The sequence below is a fragment of the Narcine bancroftii genome, chromosome 1, assembly GCF_036971445.1.
Source record: "Narcine bancroftii isolate sNarBan1 chromosome 1, sNarBan1.hap1, whole genome shotgun sequence".
In the NCBI taxonomy this organism is placed as follows: Eukaryota; Metazoa; Chordata; class Chondrichthyes; order Torpediniformes; family Narcinidae; genus Narcine; species Narcine bancroftii.
Window position 1 is genome coordinate 329,474,768 of NC_091469.1, and position 20,201 is coordinate 329,494,968.

At 44.1% G+C, this 20,201-nt stretch overlaps 1 protein-coding gene across 12 annotated transcripts in view; it reads right to left on the minus strand.

Moving 5' to 3' along the window:
* The window catches only part of LOC138748254 (lysine-specific histone demethylase 2), a 110,095-nt gene that overhangs the window by 53,818 nt on the left and 36,076 nt on the right, over positions 1-20,201 (minus strand). For all 12 annotated transcript variants that reach the window (XM_069908120.1, XM_069908103.1, XM_069908111.1 and 9 more), the window contains 2 exons: positions 18,918-19,007; positions 2,661-2,772 (listed from right to left, as the gene is read on the minus strand). In XM_069908120.1, coding sequence (XP_069764221.1) covers positions 2,661-2,772; positions 18,918-19,007 — 202 coding nt within the window. The remainder of the gene's footprint in view (positions 1-2,660; positions 2,773-18,917; positions 19,008-20,201) is intronic.

A 20,201-nucleotide genomic window follows, 5' to 3' on the forward strand; every position in this document is an offset into this window, starting at 1 on the left:
CACCATCCGCACTGATGTCTTGACCGAGGGTGGGCTAGGTCGTGGACCATGTCGAAGGCCCGCGACCCCCACTGTGGCAGGACAACTGGGCGCAACGAGCCGGTAGAAATATCACAGAGCACCGTGTCCGAGCTGCCCAGCAAATGGATGTCCTGAAGTTGGATCACTGTAAAGGCGGTGCGGAGGGCCTGTTTTTCCGCATCCTCTCTCTGGGCTTGCACCAGCTGAGCGTAATTTAGGCCGGGGGAGAGGCTGTGGATTGCAGGTCATGAAAGCGCGTCAGCAACATTGTCTTTACCTGCCTAGTGCCGGATGTCAGTGGTGAAAGACTCGTAGAACAGGTGCCGCTGCTGGCGAGCTGACCAGGGATCTTTAGCCATCACGAGGGCTTGCGTAAGCAGCTTGTGATCAGTGAATGCAGTGAATGGCCTGCCCTCCAGGAAGTACTGGAAATGTCTGATGGTCCAGTACAGGGCCGAGCTCCCTGTCGAAGACGTTGTACTTGAGTTCCAGGAGCCGGAGGTGCCTGGTGAAGAAGGCTAGTGGGCGCCACTGGCCATTGACCCATTGCCCCAGCTCACCCCCAACAGCCATGGCTGAGGCGTCCACCGAAAGCACAGTGTGGGCCTCTGGGCACAGGTAGGCTAATAGCGTGGCACTCGCCAGCTTTCATTGCAGCAAAAGCACCCTCCGCCTCATCCAACCATACCAGGACCTTGTCTTTCACATCGATCAGCGAGAATAATGGCCGCATGATGCAGGCCGCCCTGGGGATGAACCGGTGGTAGAAGTTCACCATGCCGACAAACTCCTGCAGGCCTTTGAAGGTGGTGGGTTTCGGGAACTGGCCTTCTCTGGTGCCGGGGTGGCTCCAGCCGCCGAGATGGTGTGTCCCAGGAATTGCAGGGTCTGCCTGCTGAACTGGCACTTGGCCACGTTAACTGTGAAACTCTGCCAAGTGGGTAGCTTTTCCAGGTGTAATCGCCTGGCCTTGGCATGCAGCGGGGGGCCCTGGGTGGAGAAGTGATGGTAGACTCCATGTTGGGGCATGGCGGCGGTGAACTGTGGCTGCAGGATGGGGGAGGGGGGGGGGAATTCATCAAGTATGCTGGAATTCATCAAGTATGCTGGAATTCTCGTCCCTGGAAGTGCTGATGGCAGCTATCTCCGGCTTGCAAGCTTCTGTGGCATCGAGGCGGACGGAATGAAAGGTGCAGGTGTTGACTAACTGTTTGCCCTTGTCTGTGAGCTTGGAGGAAGTCGGCCCCCAACAGCACCGTGCCCACTGAGGCCAACACAAACCTCCACTGGAACTTGTTCTTCCCGATCTGGATCTGCGCCATGCGAGTGCCGAAGGTCTTGATGGCGGATCTGTTGGCTACCCGTAGGGTGGGGCCCCGTGCTCGGGTGTGGGTCTCAAGGGCAGTCGGGGACAGAATGCTCAGCTCCGCTCTGGTGTCCACTAAAAAACGTCGGCTGGTGGACTTGTCGGTCACGTGCAGGAGGCTGTTCGTATGGCCAGCCGCCTCAGCCATGAACAGCGGTTGGCCGAGTCATTTCCCTGAAAGGCACAGGGCTGCCTGCACTTACGAACATGAGCCCCCCACCATTGGTGTTAGAAGCACCAGATGGGGTAGTGTTCCTCCGGCCTGTGCTTGGGGGGGCGCTTGTGGTTGACTAGGCCCTGGGCGGGTGATCTGGCTGAGGGCGGCCTCGTTCTCCCACTTGGTCCGCCAGCAGGCCACAACTCGCCATGGGTCAGAGAAGTCCTCGCCCGCCAGCAGGAGTTGTATGTCTTTGGGCATTTGCTCGAGGAAGATCTGCCTTAACAAGAAGCACGGCTTGTGATTCTCTGCCAGCGCCAACATCTCGTCCATCAGGGCCGGGGGTTCTGTCTCCCAACCCATCCAGGTGCAGGAGTCTGGAGCTGCTGAGGGGAGAGACCGAAGATGCTGAGGAGGAGGTTCTTGAGGGCAGGGTATTTACTGACCTCCGACAAGTTGTGGATGAGGTCATCCACCCTGGCCACGGACTCCTTGTTGAGTCGGCATGGTAAAACATCGTGGTGTCTGAAGAAACTATTCCAAGGCGAAACTGCGCTTCCGCCTGCCCGAACCACACACATGGGCGATGTGTCCAGAAGGGGGTCAGTTTCACTGCAACTCCATTGATCATTGCGGGATCCATACTGAGAGAACAGAAAAACATCTAGACTCGTCGGGGTCACCAACGTAGCGGTAGCTACAATGAAAGAGACTCACACCACTACGCTAGAGATTCTCAACGACCTTTTATTTTCAAAACTAGCACATGCCCCTTTAAGGGCAGCGTCAGGCAGTGATGTCATCATGCCTCCCTGAGGCGCATGCTGGGTTCAAGCCATGAGGCAAGGAGGTCCCCCGACGGCGCCAACTTCTCGTGGCTGCCCCGCCATGCAGCGGTACAAGTGGGGCCGGTTCGCCACGAGTATGTGCACTGCCACAATTTATTAATATTTTATATTTTATTATTATGTACCTATGATGATGAAACCAATAAAAATATTGGATTTGGATTTTGAAATTATTAATATCATGCAACATTTTTATACAGTCTTGTGCAATCTTGGAATCTGAATAATTTGAATATTTGCTTTATTTGTTGACCTTTGCTGAACTTACCCAAAAAGGGACCAATTGATCAGACATGAATGCTTTCAGACTAGGCTCACTTTTGCCATTGCTGGTCCAAATTCTTTTCCAGGTAGCATACTTTTCATATCCATCTTTGTGGCTGAGGAATATTTAACAATAAACAGAAGAATAAAATGCATTGGAAATGGGTGAAAAAGTTCAATATCATTGAACATGCAAATGAAATAGAGTAAAATTCTGATAACCCTCTTGGTCAAAAACCAGATGATTCAGCAGAGAGTTTCACTGAGAGAAAAATTTTCAATGCTCCCTAGAAACACACCACAACCTTGTGCCCCATCCCCCTTTAAATCCACTAGTTCATCAGAAAATTCCTTGGAAGGGCTCAGTCCCAAAACATCGATAACATATCTTTACCTCCTATGGAAGCTCCGAGACCAACTGAGTCCCTTCAGCATTTCAGTGTTTTTACTCATTAGAAAATGTATTGTACTACAGTATTACATCCAAAAATAAAACTAAAACATACGTTGAAGCATTAGAATATTGTCCAAGGTCCAAAAAACTTATACAATCATTACCATTGTAACATAGCGGGCTGCACTGATCAGCAAGCGAACAGGGTGAGGTGCAGGCTTGCACAGGGCTGGCGTCACAATAGTCCCAGGGTGGGGAGTGCCTCAAGGGATCATGGGAGTCATGCTGATAAGCTCCTGGAGAGTTCCAGTAAAGTCAGTTGGTTGGTTCCGCTCACTCACATATAATCTTCCATATAGTTTTTTTTCTTTCGGTCGCCACACACCACATCAACCACAGCAATTCGATTAAAAAAGATGATAAAAGTGTGATATTTTGGAGCTAAAAACAAATTGCTAGAGGATCTAAGTAAATCAAGCAACATCTGTGGAAGTAAAGGATCAGTCAATGTTTTGGGTCAGGTAGACTCTGCCACCAAAGATGGCTGTCATCCCACTGAATTCCTCCAGCCATTTTTACTGCACTTAATTCTCTTCAAATAGATGCTTCATATAGATAAAATTAATGAGTTACTTGGACTCTGTATTTTCCTTTACTTGTCATCCTTTTTAATTACATTTTGAATTTAATATTTTTATTATTTAACAATATTTACTATTTTTACACTGTCAAAAACATGTGCCCAACTCTCAGAAAGGGAAAGAATTACCCATGTGTTAACGAGTCAAATAAAATATGCGCTTTGACCAAGCTCAAGTTCCATTTCAAATTTAATGTCAAGAGTACATTCAAAACATCACATACAGCCCTGTGATTCTTTTGCCTGCTGGCCAGGAACAATTTCTACATATTGGTAATGCAAAAAAAACTATACTCAAGAAAAGGCATGTACATAAAAGAGAATGTAAACAAACTGACTGTGTAAATACAGAAAAAAATATTCAGAGTTAAATAAGAGTACTTAAATGTGTCTGTCATTGAGTCAGTTGTTTTGAAGTTTGGTGGTGGAGGGGTAACAACTCTTCCTGAACCTGGTGGTACCTGTACCTCTTTCCTGATGGCAGCAGCAAAAACAGAGCATCCATTGGGTGGTGTAGATCCTTAATGGTTGCTGCTGCTCTCCATGTTAATTTTCTGAAAGATGGGGAGAGTTTTGCCTGTGATGTAGAGGTAGAGAGGCTGTTCAGCACACTTTCCACTACATATCTGTAGAAGTTTTCCACAGTTTCCGGTCATCTGAACCTCTGCAAAATCCTGAGGAAGTAGAGGTACTGACATATTTTCTTCATGATGTAATTAGTATGTTGGGTCCAGAAAAAGTCTTCCAACATTCAAATTTGCTCACCTTCTCCATCTCTGACCCCCCCCACCCCTCCACCCCCCACAATGATTACAAGATTGAACACCTCTGGTTTTCCCTTCCTAAAGTCTGTAATCAGCTCCTTAGTTTTGGTGACATTGATAACAAGGTTGCTGTTAGTACACCATTCAGCCAGGTTTTCAATCTCCCTCCTGCAAGCTGACTCATCTCCCTTTTTTAAACAACCCATTACAGCTGTATCATCAGCAAATTTGCATATGGTGGTATTGTATCGAACCATGCACTCATAGGTATAAATTCAGAAGAGCAAGGGGCTAAGTACGCACCCTGTGATGCTCTGGTGCTGATCAAGAATGAGGAGATGTTCTTGCCAATCTGCACCGATTAGGGTCTGGAGGTGAGGAAATCCAGGATCCAATTACACAGTGGGTGTTAAGTCAAGGACTTGAAGTTTGCTGATCAGTTTTGAGGGGATGATAGTGTTGAATGTCGAACTGTAGTCAATAAAGAGTATCCTATTTTATGCACCTTTGCTGTTCAGGTGTTCTTGAGTTTTGCGCAGAGCCAGTGAGATATGACCATATAGATTCCATAAATCGCATGATTCAAGATTCAATGTATTGCCATATAATATAAACAGTGCAATATTATATGAAATAAGCTTCTGTCTGCCATGCAGCCAGATTCGCCATCGGCAGAAATTGTCTGAAGTGCCTCTTATAGTAAGAAAGAGGCACAAAAGAGAGTCCCCTCAGAGTCACCAAATGTCCATCGATTCATCTCCAGTGTTTCTACAACCACACAGAGTTCAATCCAAACCACCAGTAGCCCGAGCTCCAGATCTGAATCTCTGACACGATCAAGACCCTTCAGCGCCCTTGGCAACCTTTCGAATCCCAGTTACAATATCTTGTGCCCCTTCAGCCAGTGTCCAGCTCTCCTCTGTCTGGTGTGAATACCTTGGCTGCAGTCGCCCGCAGCCCACGTAGGTGCCTTGCCTCGAGTCACCAATCAACCCGCAGCCAGGGTGTTTCATCAATTGCAGAACTCCTCACCAGTCTGCTGCTGTAGTCATCATTCTGTGGGTCTTCTTCCCTGGTTCTCCTTCTCAAACAGGGGTGTTCTCCCCATTTTCAGGTGCCCTGAGCCAGTCCCTGCTTCCTTGGAGTCTGTAAACCCATGGCTGATGCTGATCATTGGCACTGCCATTTTGGTTGCATTTTTTTAAAAATAAATCCATCGTCAGCTCCATTTATAGGCTGATGGGGGGGTGGGCGGGCTCTTTCTTTTTATTAGTAGAGATAAACTAGTATTTTTCTCTGTTTGCAAAACTACATGACCCCTCTTAGAACAGCAAACTGCAACCAGACAGATTGCTGGCACTGGAATCAGTTTCTGCCTGGGCATTTGTTGCTTTAAAGACAATAATCCATTTAGTCCACAGCATCAGTCCAATTAACACCTACTGTGAAGTCACCGTAGGCCTTCTTCAAAGTTTCTGTAAACTCACTGTGGACATGACGTCTCTCTTTCAGCAAAGCTCTTGCATTTTAAATGAGACATTTTTGTGAAATGATGTCTGTTTGTGAAGTGACCTATACTAAACATCCACAATCTCTTTTAAAAACCTATTAATATATAATATAAAATACCCCGTAACACTAGGTAAAGGTGGGTTTAAGTGTGGATCATTAATATTAATCATATCACAAATAAGATGAACATTCCTGAGAAGTAGAAAATCATTTTTTTAAATATTCAAGGGAATCTTAATTATATCTTATCTATTTTCTATCCACATTAATTTTGACTCTATTATGAGGAATGGATTAACTATTAACTCAATATAATCATAGATTTCGATGTTTTGAATGGGATAGGTTAAGTAAATAATGATGGTTACACTTTTGATTTACAAATTTCATGTGATATGTATAATGACATGATTTACATTATTAAATTAGAAGACCATGTATTAAAGGGGTTTTTTTTCTATTAAACTCATCAAAAATATTTTAAAAAGGAAAGGAATGTGGATTTGTGGCCTAGGACAAGCCCAGAAGTGCGGTCTGAGGAATCAAATGCAGGCTTGTGAGTGAGGTTAAAAAGAGGAAAAGAACCAAGCTCCCCCATTTGAGAAATTTTTGAAAATGTACACACAAAATTACCAGTTTTCAAGTCATTTAAAAACAAAAGCATTTGTAAACAAAATCAATTGGTTTTTTTTTAAAAAAACAGTGAGCACAGTATATCAGACAGACACTACCATTTGTACCCAGACTCCAAGCCCCTTCCAGATCACCAGCCAGTACCTGCTTGGCCTATACTCAAACCAGTGTCTGGTTTTCCTGACCCCCAAGCAGCTGTCCATTACAAGCACCCAGCATGTCAAGTAGGGCCCTTGCCCAACTTGCATCCAATCCCCAAATAGTAATAACAACCCTGCACCCAATCCCTAGATAGAGCCCCTATCCCACCTGCACCCAATTCCTAGGTAGAGCCCCTGTCCAACCTGCACCTAATTCCCAGGCAACACCCCTGCCCAACCAACACCCAATACCCAGAATGAGCTCGTGTTCAACCTAAACTCAATTTCCAGCAGCATCCCTGCCCAATCTGCACCCAATCCACAGGCAGTAACTACCACCACTGCTTCGGATCTCTAAATAATGTCATCCCGTCCTGTGCCCAGCACCCTGTGGCAGTGGATTCTGCAACTCTCGCCTTCTCTTCTCTCCCCAATCCCCTGGAAGGCAAGAGGCTCCTTCCACAGGATAACCATCACCTCCCTCGTCTATTGGCCTGTGGTGAATGTCTGCCAAGCTGCATGTCTCCCCCCCTCTGGTGAGCCTTGCTGTACTAACATTGGCTGTGCATTATCCCTAATGTTAAGGACATTCCCCTTGGATATAACTCTATATGCATCTATTGTCTTTCATTATTGTACCATCCATTTCTGCTAATAAAAGCCATGATTATTGTTTGACCACATCATCTTTGTCTATTTCAATTTTATTAGCAGAAATGGATGCAGCCCTCAGGCCAGAGCAGCTAATAATCGACCAGTCTGCCCCGAGGGCCAGAGAAATTTTCAACCACTGGATTGCTTGTTTCGATTACTACGTGTCGATGAGACAATACAGTGGGGCCACCTGAATTCTCTGCTGGGTGAGGTCCCTTTCACCATAACGCAAGGAGCTACCACTCTGGCTATAGCCCGGGAACGTCTGACTGCTTACTATGCGGTGCCACGGAATGTGGTGCTTGCTCAACACCAGTTGCTGACCAGACGCCAGAAACCAGGGGAAAGTGATACTGCCTATGCACTGGCTCTCGACTCACTGGCGAATGAATGTGATGTCAGGGCAGTCAATGTGCAACAACACCGCAATGCCTTGAAGCTGGATGCTTTAATCAACAGGATTGACTCCAGTTACATCCGACAGAGGCTGCTGAAGACTAAGCCCTTAACCTATGACCGGGCAGTGACTCTAGCCAAAACACTGAAGTGCCATGCATTCCAGTGAAATGCTAGAAATCGAAAAGGAAACATCCAGGAGTGCTGGAACCCCAAAGGAAAGAAAAAGGCAAATTCCTGAAAAATGTTACTTCTGTGATAATAGCTGGCACTCCAGACAGAAGTGCCTGGCTCAATTAGCTACCTGCAGCTATTGTGGGAAACTCGACCACTTTGCTAAAGTGTGTAAGGTGAAAAGTACTCCCACTGATAAGAAGAAGAAGCACCGAGAAGATGCGTCCTGGAGCTGCAGGAATGGAAGACAACTGTGAAAAGGGGGGAATCTTCAGACGAGCAGGCTGAATTGACTTCAAGTGTCGGCGAGATGAGATCCCTGTGATAGCTCAATTGACTCCAAAGCTTGGGGGATGTTATGGACTGGAACGGTCGACTATGAAGAGGGAGGTGAATGGTGAAACTCTTGATTGTCTAATAGACTCGGGGAGTGCTGACAGCTACATCCACGAGAGAGTTGCCAGAGCCTTAAATTTAGGGAGATATCCAGCGAACCAAAAGATATCGATGGCTTGTAGTGAACTTACAAAAACTGTACGGGACAAGTGTAAAGTTACTTTAAATTTGCAGGGACATTACCTGGCTGATGTGTGGCTCTTTATTATGGGTGGTGTTTATGGGGGGATTGACGGTGGGAAGACAATGGAAAGGATTCACAGATCTAATGGAAGAATTGCAGAAATCGTTTATACCGGTTTGGCATAAAAATAAACCAAAAAAGGTGGATCAACCATAGATAACAAGGGAAATTAGAGACAGCATTAGGTCCAAAGAGAGAGCATATCAATTGGCCAAAAAAAGTACCAAATCCGAAGACTGGGAACAGTTCAAGATGCAGCAAAGGAGGACAAAGGGATTAATCAAGAGAGCAAAAATAAATTACGAAAGTAAGCTTGCGGCAAACATAAAAACCAACTGCAAAAGCTTTTATAGATATGTCAAGAGGAAAAGATTGGTGAAATCCAGAGTAGGTCCCTTGCAGTCAGAATCAGGGGAATATATAATGGGGAATAAGGAAATGGCAGACCAATTAAATTCTTACTTTAGTTCTGTTTTCAGAAGAGAGAATACAAATAACCTCCCAAGGATGTTGGGAAACAGAGACTAATGCAAGGGAGGAGCTGAAAGAAATCAGTATCTCTAAGGACATGGTCTTGGGGAAATTGAAGGGATTGAAGGCCGATAAATCCCAAGGGCCTGATAATCTACATCCTAGGGTACTTAAGGAAGTGGACATTCAGATAGCAGATGCTTTAAGAATTATTTTCCAGAACTCGATAGACTCAGGATCAGAACCTATGGATTGGAGGGTAGCTAATGTTACCCCACTATTTAAAAAGGGGGTAGAGAAAAAGTGGGGAATTATAGGCCGGTGAGCCTTACATCAGTAGTGGGCAAAATTATGGAATCTATTATTAAGGATGTAATAGCGGAGCATATGACTAGCAGAGAAGGGATCGGACAGAGTCAACATGGATTTACAAAAGGTAAATCGTGCTTGACAAATCTATTGGAATTCTTTGAGATGGTGACAGGTAAAATAGATGGGGGAGAGCCAGTGGATGTGGTGTACCTGGACTTCCAAAAGGCCTTCGATAAGTTCCACATAAATGACTGGCATGCAAAATCAAGGCTCATGGGATTGGGGCAAGGTATTGATGTGGATTGGGAATTGGCTGGCAGATAGAAGACAGAGAGTTGGGATAAATGGCTCATTTTCTGAGTTGCAGGTGGTGACCAGTGGGGTGCCACAGGGATCTGTACTGGGACCCCAGCTGTTCACAATTTACATTAATGATCTAGATGAGGGGATTGGATGTAATATCTCCAAATTTGCAGACGACACTAAGCTAGGAAGGGTTGTGTGCACTGAATAGGGGGTCAGGAAGCTCCAGTGTGATTTGGATAAATTGAGGGACTGGGCAGATACATGGCAAATGCACTACAATGTGGAGAAATGTGAGGTTATCCACTTTGGTAATACAAACCGGAGGGCAGATTACTATTTGAATGGCAATAGATTGGGAGATGGGGAAGTTCAGAGAGACCTAGTGGTTCTTGTGCACCAGTAACTGAAGGCGAGCATGCAGGTACAGCAGGTAAATGGTATGTTGGCCTTCACATCAAGAGGGTTTGAGTATAGGAATAAGGATACCTTACTACAGCTGTACAGAGCCTTGGTGAGACCACACCTGGAGTATTGTGTGCAGTTTGGTCGCCTTATCTGAGGAAGGATGCTCTTGCAATGGAGGGAGTGCAGAGGCGATTCACCAGGCTGATACCTGGAACGGCAGGAATGACTTATGAGGAAAGATTGTGCAATTTGGGATTGTACTCGCTGGAGTTTAGAAGATTGAGAGGGGATCTTATAGAGACATAAAATTCTGGCAGAACTGGACAGAATAGATGCGGAAGGGATGTTTCCAATGGTGGGGGAGTCCAGAACCCGAGGCCGTGGTTTGAGGACAATAGGCAAACCATTTAGGACCGAGATGAGGAGGAATTTCTTTACCCAGAGGGTGGTGAATCTGTGGAATTCATTTCCACAGAGGGCAGTAGAGGCAGGTTCATTGAATATATTTAAGAGGGAATTAGATATATTTCTTCAGTATAAGGGAATTATGGGTTACGGAGAGAAGGCGGGGACGGGGTACTGAACTTTAAGATCAGCCATGATCTCATTGAATGGCGGAGCAGGCTCGAAGGGCCGAATAACCTACTCCTGCTCCTATCTTCTATGTTTCGATGCCAGAACTCTGCGCCCCTGTGGTACTTGGTTAGATATTCAATCTCAGATGAACAGTGTAGTGTTAAATTTTGGTGGGCCACTACCTACACTTACCATCCCCTGCGCTAGTTACTGCAGTCTGTCCACATTAAAGATCAAAGCTCCCTCCCTTTTCAGTGATTTCTCGCCCGAGTGTCGGCCAATTGCCACTAAGAGCCATTCTTTCAGCAAAGAGGATCGTCAGTTTATCAAAGCTGAGACCCAGAGATTGCTTAAAGAGGGAGTAATTGAACCCAGTAAGAGTCCGTGGCGAGCCCAGGTAGTAATTGTGAAAAATCACACTAAGAAACGACTGGCTATTGACTACAGCCAATCAACCATTAAACTAACCTGGATGCCTACCCCCTCCCTGCCAGGCATTAATGAAATGGTTAATTAGATAGCGCAATTCAAAGTGTACTCCACTATCAACCTCAAAGCAGCTTACCACCAAATCACCCATTAAAAAAAGGAACGACCCTATACAGCCTTTGAGGCTGATGGGGGGGGGGGGGTTATACCAGTTTAAAAGGGTACCTTTTGGAGTCACTAATGGTGGGTCAGTGTTTCAGAGAAAAATAGATAAGATTGTTAGGATGTATGAGTTACAGGGTACGTTTCCCTATCTGGATAATGTCACTATCTGTTGGAGAACACAGGCTGAGCACAACAACTTAAAGAAATTTTTAGCAACAGCTAAAGAACTCAACCTTACATTTAACGAGGGCAAATGTGTGTTCAATGCAACAGAGCTACATTCCGCAAGGGCGAAATCTGCCCCGACCAGGAAAGAATGGGCCCCCTTAAGAAGTTACCACCCCCAAACTCAGCAAAAACTCATTCTCACCCCTTCTGTTCCTGTTATTTTCTGTATCTTCCCACTGGGAGCCCTGCTGTCGGGTCTTTCTCAGCTTCTTTTCCTACTTCTGCAAATGGGTTCGGGACTATGCCACAAAGGCACGCCCTGTTTGACATTAAATCTTTAACTCTCTCCCCAATGGCCTTGAAGGCTTTCGAGAGAATTAAAGCTGATATTGTCAAAGCTGCACTCTCGTCCATTGACAAGGATGTCCCACTCCAAGTGGAAACTGATGCCTCAGATTGTGCCTTGGCAGGAACCCTTAATCACACTACACGAACCTGAACTTAAATATCCTGCCATTGAAAAAGAAGCCCCACGAGGAGTCACGTGATGGAGTAGTGGCTGGTAGAATACCAGCCCTCTCCAGAAAAGAAGGAAAAAAGTGAGGAAAAAACAAAGCCCCAGACATACAAATCACAACAAATAAAAAATAAAGGTGTGGAGGAAATGGCACCAAAGAAAGAAAAGCCAAAAACAATGGGAAGAAAGAAAGACGCCGGAAGAGAAACGTGAAGGCCTTATCTGTACGAAAAAGCAGGGACCCACCGTGGAAAGAGAAGCCCATTCCCTGAGGTCAGTGGAGTCCCTGCAGGGTCGCGACCCATCGAAATCAGGACTGCAAAGATGGCTCACGGAGCCAAACAGAGGTGCGCAACCACACACGACAAAGACAACACTGACGGGAGGGGGGACCAGCTGTGAAGTGGAACTCTAAAGCACGAACAGCTGAGAAAGACCCGACAGCAGGGCTCCCAGTGGGAAGATACAGAAAATAACAGGAACAGAAGGGGTGAGAATGAAAACAGGAAACCAGAGACACAACAGATAACCAGCCCAGAAGAAGAGGACCAACATCAAGACACCATAAAAAAAATACCCAACAAACTGAGACAAGGAGCCCAACAAGAAAGTCAGAAGAGACACAGATACAAGGAAGAGAAGAAGAAGACACAAAACCAGGAGCAGACACAGAAGAAGAACATCAAGCTCTGAACAGAGAAATAGAAGATAAAGTGAATGGACAGTACATAGATTAAAAAAAAAATTCAAGAATATATGGAAGCATTAAAAGAATGGCTGACACGAGAATTTAGTGAAATAAAAAGAAAAATGAAAAGTACAGAAGAAAAAGGTGAGTAGAATAGAGCTGGTCATAACAGAAATAGGAAAAAGATTAGACAAGGTGGAAGAACCTTGTCTAATATGTCTCTAAGAGGTCCCCTCTCAATCTTCTAAACTCCAGCGAGTATAATCCCAAATTGCACAATCTTTCCTCATAAGTTATTCCTGCCATTCCAGGTATCAGCCATAGAAATGGAAGTGAACGACTTAAAAAGAAAATTGGAAGAAACTGATAAAAAAGTTAAAGAAACACAGGAGTTGTTAGGTCAGAAGATGGATATAATGGAAAACTATAATAGGAGAAACAATATAAAGATAGTGGGCCTTAAGGAAGATGAAGAAGGCAAAGATATGAAAGAATTTATAAAAGAATGGATCCCCAATGTTCTGGGAATGCCAGAAATGCAGGAAGGAATGGAAATAGAAAGAGCACACAGAACATTAGCCCCAAAACCACAGTCACAACAAAAACCAAGATCAATTTTAGTAAAATTCCTGAGATATACGACAAGAGAAAATATATTGGAGAAGACAAAAAACCACTGGAATACAAAGATCAAATTTTTTTTTTTCTACCCAGACATAAGTTTTGAACTCCTGAAGAAGAGGAAGGAGTTTAACGCAGCAAAATCGATCCTATGGAAGAAAGGCTATAAACTTATGTTAAGATATCCAGCGGTGCTTAAAATAGTTATCCCGGGGCATCAAAGCAGACTGTTCTCGGAACCGGAGAAAGCATGAGAATTTGCAGAACACCTGCAAAACAGAAAGAGAGATGAAGAGATGTAACAAAAACAAAGAATGACGACAAACTTCATATAAAGAAGAAAAATAATGTATAAGAACTAAGGAGGGGAAGAAAAGGGAAGGAAGGAAGTAAGGGGGGGAATAAAGAGGGTGAGCTTTGTTATATGTGAAGATAAAAGTCCTTTCTGGAGGGGGTTGGGTGGGAGAGAATAACAGTCACTGTGAAATCAGTTGATGCTTGGGAGCGGGTTCGCAATCCAAATGGAGAGGGGAGTTGTGGTTGCCCGGCAAGTGCAAATATTGTATCCCAAGGATACAATACCTATTTCAATCGTTACCAATTCACCTAACAGAGAAATTTTTCAAGGAGCTAAAGAAAATAATAAGGAAATTCTTATGGAAAGGGGGGGGGGAAACCAAGGATAGCGCTAGATAAATTAACAGAATGGTATAAACAAGGGGACTGACAGCTACAAGACTTTAAGAATTATTATAGAGCAGCACAATTAAGATACCTATCAGATTTTTATCAAACAAGGGAAAAACCAGATTGGACCAGATTAGAGCTAGATAAAATAGGGGAGAAGGTACCTGAACATATACTATATAAATGGGATGAAAAGCTGGTGCAACATAGGAATTCACCAGTACTGTACCATCTGCTCAACATTTGGAAGAAGATTCACGTAGAAAGGAAAAAACAAATTATCAACTACCAAAATTGAAATTGACGCAAAATCAACTAATCCCTTTCACAATAGATAAGCTTTCCTTTAGAGAATGGGAGAGAAAAGAGATCAAAAGAATAGAAAATTGTTTTTCAGGAAATAAATTATTATCTTTTTAACAAATGAAGTACAAATATGGTATAACTCACGGTACAATGTTTGCATACCACCAACTGAAAACCTACTTGAAGGACAAATTGGGAAGTAGGCTGAGGTTACCAGAAGGAAGCAGTTTTGAATATGTGATACAGACACGATAATTAAAATATTTATAACAAACATGTACATCAAACTGTAAGAGAAAGAGAACAATGAAATAAGCTGTAAACCCTAACAAGATCTAAACATAAAGATAAAGAATTAAACATGGGAAAAGCTATGCTCCAGAACTATGAGAAATACAATAAACATGAGGTTACGCATGATACAATATAATTGGTTACACATGCTATACACCACACCCCAAAAGTTAAATAAGTGGGACCCAACAGTATCAGATATATGTTTTTGCTGTAATAAGGAAACGGGAACAACAGTACATGCAATTTGGGCATGTGAGAAAGTGGAAAAGTTTTGGGAAGATCTAAATCAGGTATTAAATAAAATCACAAAAAATAACATACCAAAAAATCCAGAGATCTTTCTTCTAAGTAATACAAGAAGTAAAGAACTTGGCCTCGATTTGGATGAAGCACAAAAAAGATTTATTACGATAGCCTTAGCTATTGCAAAAAAATGTATAATGTCAACCTGGAAATCAGAAGATAGCCTGAGAATACAGCAATGGTATATAGAAATGAATAAATGTATTCCATTGGAAAAAATAACATATAATTTAAGAAATAACATCACAGTATTCGAACAAATTTGGGAACCGTACATGGAACACAACAGAGAGGTCCTACCGCGGACCTCCACCGCCTAAAATGACAGAATGAGAAGACGACGAAATGAACTGACCCAGTGTGCAAAAGTAGATGACACAATTTTCTTGTTTATTTTCATTGTGTGATGACATTGTTTAATGGTTTTAATATATTGTATAGGTTGAACATTTAGTGGGTGGGGAGGTGGGTGGGAAGGAGGGAGAGAAGGGAGGAAAAGGGGAGAAAATGACACTGTGTATATTCAAGAGGGAAATGTTTGTGTGTATTTTGGTCAATATGGTTCATAGTGTGCATAAATAAATAAAAGGAAAGAAAAAGAAGCCCAGGCTATTATTGAAGCTGTTTGCTACTGGAGACACTTACTAGCCGGCAGAAAATTTACTTTTGTCACTGATCAGAAATCTGTAGCCTACATGTTCAGTACTAAACACAAAAGTAAAATCAAGAACGATAAGATGGTACGCTGGCGAATAGAACTCTCAACTTATAATTATGAGATCCAGTACAGACCGGGCAGGTTAAATGATCCCTATGATGCATTGTCACAATCTGCTGCTGGTGCTCTGCTGGAGGGGCTAAAAGAGATCCATAGCAGACTGTGCCACCCAGGAGTCATGAGATTCTTCCACTACATAAGGGTGAACAACCTTCCTTACTCTCTGGAAGAAGTCAGGAAACTGTCCTGTTTGCGCAAAATACAAACAACAATACTTCAAAGCTCCATAAGTCACTCTCATCAAGGCAACCCGACCCTTTGAGAGGATTAGCTTAGATTTTAAAGGGCCGTTACCTTCCAACAACAAAAATGTATATTTCCTTACTGTAATTGACGAATATTCCAGGTTTCCCTTTGCAAAACCCTGCCCTGACGTTTCATCAGCGTCTGTCATTAAATCACTTGACAGAATTTTCAGCATTTTTGGTTTTCCCCAATTACATTCATACCGATAGAGGCTCAGCATTCATGAGCGCTGAACTGCGGCAAGCCCCACTACGAAAAGGAATTGCCACCAGCCGTACCACGAGCTACAACCCGCAGGGCAATGGGCAGGTTGAAAGGGCTAATGCTACAGTCTGGAAGACTGTTAATCTTGCTTTAAAAACACATGGTTACCTTGTAACCCGGTGGCAGGAGGTGCTGCCTGAGGCATTACATTCTATTTGATCTTTATTGTGTACTGCAACAAATCAAACACCTCATGAACGTATGTTTGCCTTTCCTAGGAAATCAGGAACCGTGATGGACTGGCCAGCCTGTTTATCTGAGCCTGGAACCTTGCTACTGAAGAACCACTCTCGGGCACGTAAAACAGACCCCCAGTCCAACCAGTTCAGCTATTGCATAATAACCCCAACTACGCACATGTTAGATTCCCAGATGGGAGTACTGACACTGTACCCCTAAGAGATCTGGCCTTGCCTGGTTTGTCCCTTCCTCGCACCCCTACTCATAGTGAGCCTGAGAGGTTGGACTCACCCCCCAAGCCTGTGACCCCTAGTCAGCTTTCAGATGGCCATGCTGAGGCTCCACTGCCTCACGCTGGTGATTCTGGAGCAGGTCCAGAAGTCATTCCTTCCCACACTACTGATCCAGGACCTGTACCAGTTCCCAAGGTTGCAAAGGAGCCACCTGTTTTGAGACGAAGCACCAGAATTCGTAAACAACCTGATAGGCTGACATATTCATAAAACATCTCACTATATTTCAATTGCTTGTTAGATACTGACGTATTTTGGCTGTTAGAGTATCTCAAGGCCAAACATGGTATCCATATATCGCTTGCTTCAGTCTTTCCTAGCAGCTGTCCTTTTGATTTTAACCCTTCTTCTGCCAGGGGGAGACTGTGGTGAATGTCTGCCAAGCTGCCTGTCTCCCCGCTCTGGTGAGCCTTGCTGTACTAACATTGGCTGTGCATTATCTCCACTGTTGAGGACACTACCCTTGGATATAACTGTGTATGCACCTATTGTCTTTCATTATTGTACCATGAGTTTTTGCTAATAAAAGCCATGATTATTGTTTGACCACATCGTCTGTTTACTTCATCAACTGGCACTTCAGGGCCTTCACTGCACCACCCATTCACAGGCCAGCTTCCCAGCACCATAAAGCTAGCTCAGAATTTCCTCCTCACAAACCCTTGCAGCTTGAATTTCAGTTAAGAACGAAGCTGCTACTCCTGTCACCTTGGAGGCTGACACTGGACAACTGCCACGTGTTGACTCACTGCGCTTGCTTGCCCCGGCCCCACAGCCAGACCCGCGCAGGCGCTCCTACACATGCACAGACCAGCATCTCATGCGGTGCGCCATTCTTGCGTTATTGATTTAAATAATGATGAGGAAGGGAGCAGTGAGCAATTGGACAGCCAGTCACACCCGTAGAGGCAATAGTGCTGGCGAGCAATGGGGTGAAAAACGTGGAAATCATTGTAAAAATGCAGAAAATCAATTTTTAAAATGTGGAAATCTGCAGAAGATTCGCATGCCCGCAAATGGCCTCATTTGCTTTATTTCTTGTATTCTTGCAAATCAAGCATCCAATTTGTTTCCCTAATCCAGTTATCACTACATGACGAAAACTTAAAACAAGATCCCAATTTCAACAGAATTACTCATGTATTTTAGCAGGTAGCATTGGTGGACATTTTCACCCTCTCATTGCTGGAGTCAGAAGTTCCCATCAGCTTCAAAGGGGCATTCATCATCCTGGTGCCCAAGAAGAGCAAAGTGAGCTCCCTCAACAACTGTCACCCAGTAGCACTGACATTTACTGTGATGAAATGCTTTAAGAGGTTGGTCATGGCCAAAATTAACATGTATCTAAGCAGAGGTCTGATCCTTGACCTCCTCATCGATCAGTACATATTGGAAACAATGTCTCCTCTTTAATAAGAATCAATTCAAGCGCATCTCAAGGATGCGTGCTTAGCCCACTGCTCTACTCACTATACACCCATGACCGTGTGACCAGGCACAATTCCAATGCTATCTACAAATTTGTTGATGACATCATGGACGTCGGCAGAATCACAAACAGCAATGAGGAATCGTACAGAAAGGAGATAGATTAGCTTGTTGAGTGGTATCACACCAACAACTTTGCCCTCAATGTTAGCAAAACCATGGAGATAATTGTGGACTTCTGGAGGAAGTCAAGAGAACACGACCCAGTCCTCATTAAGGGCTCAGTAGTGGAGAGGGTCAAGAACTTCAAATTCCTGGGTGTCAACATCTCTAAGGATCTGTCCTGCAGCCTCCACGTCAATGCAATCACGAAGAAGGTTCACCAGTAACTATACTTTGTAAAGTGTTTAAGGAGATTTGGCATGTCACTGAAGACTCTCAAAAACCTCCACAGGTGTACATGAAGAGCATTCTAACAGGTTGTTTCATGTCTGGTATGGAGGTGCCAATGGTCAGTACAAAACTCCAGAGGGTTATTAACTTTGCCTGCAACATCATGGGCACAAGACTTCACTCCATTAAGGGTATCTGCAAGAAGTGGTATCTTAAGACAGCAGCCTCTATCCTCAAGGACCCCCATCACCCAGGCCATGCCCTTTTACCCCTGCTATCATCAGATTCCTGAATAATCAATGAATCAAAGACAATGCCCTACTTTGACTATTCGTGCACTATTTGTTTTTGTGAGGTGGTTTATATGAACGTTTGCTGTCACAAAACAATGAATTTCATGGCTTGTTCATGACAATAAATTCTGGTTCTGTACCAATATAAATGAAAGTCATGTCATACTTAACCAGGATTATGTGCAGATCACTCGAACATAAGCTCTTAAAACAGATTATTCAAATTATGACAATTTCAAGAAATTTACCTGCGGTAACAGTGGTCAAAGCATTCATTGCAGAAATGTTCTCCACAAGATAAGTGGTACCAGCGTGATGTATATCCGTTTTTAGCGCACCTAAAAAAATCCCCAAATACACATAAAGTCATTAAATTTCCAAATTTCTAAACCAATAAATGAAAGTTTGCAAACTTAAGATGGTAAATTTAATCTCATTCTTTTATAAAAACACAGACAAAATTCCAGTAAACTTGACAATAATACATGTCATTACAAGTATACCATAATCAACAACATGCAATTATAAAGTGCCATCAAGGCAGCAAGTTATACCAAAGCATTCAATACAAAATAATCGGGTTGAAAATAACACTCAGGATTAAACCTCTTACCAAGTAGGTAGAAGAGCACAGGAATGAAAGGATAAAGTAAAATCACAATACTAGAGAAACTCAGCAGGTCAAACTTTATAGGGCAGAGACAAAGATCCATAACCAACATGTCAGACTTCAGCCCTTCACCAAGATATGGACAAAATGTGGGCAGATGTTCAAACAAATAGAGGGGGAAGGGCAGGAGAAGGAGCACATTCTCAAGGCAGCAGAAGGAGCACATTCCCACAGGCAGGAGGTAATAGGTGTTGGGAGGGGGGGAGGGGAAGGACACACCAGCAAATAAAGGAAGGGCAGATGGCTCTTAATGGAGAGGGAAGGGGGTAAAGGGCTGGAGGAACAACAGAGATACGGAGGAAGAACGGGGAGTAGGCTAGCAGAAACTGAAGTCGTCAGTGTCAATGTTAATGCCATCTGGTTGGAGAGTGTTGCTCCTCCAATTTAAAGGTGGTCTTGGTTTGACAGTGTATGAGGCCATGGACAGACACGTCGGCACGGGAAGGGGGCACAGAAATGAAATGGTTGGCCACTTGGAGATCCACATCACTGATGCAGACAGATCGAAGGTCCTCAGCGAAGTGATCTCCAGTTTGCGTCCAGTTTCTCCGATGTAAAGAAGGCCACAACGGGAGCCTTCTGCAGTGGATGATTCCCCCAGATACAGAAGTGTTGGTTCACTTGGAAGGACAGTTTAGGGCCCAGAATGGTGATGAGGAAGGAAGAGTGGGCACGTGTGGCACTTACAGAGGCTACGAGGGAAGGTGCCAAGGGGGCGATTAATAGGAACGAATGGGTGGACGAGGGAGTCAAGAAGGGAGGTGTCCCTTCTTAAGTCAGAGGGGAGGAAAGGGGAAGATGTGCCTGGTGGTGGGATCAATTTGTAGCCAGCATAAATTATGGAGGATAATGAGTTAGATGC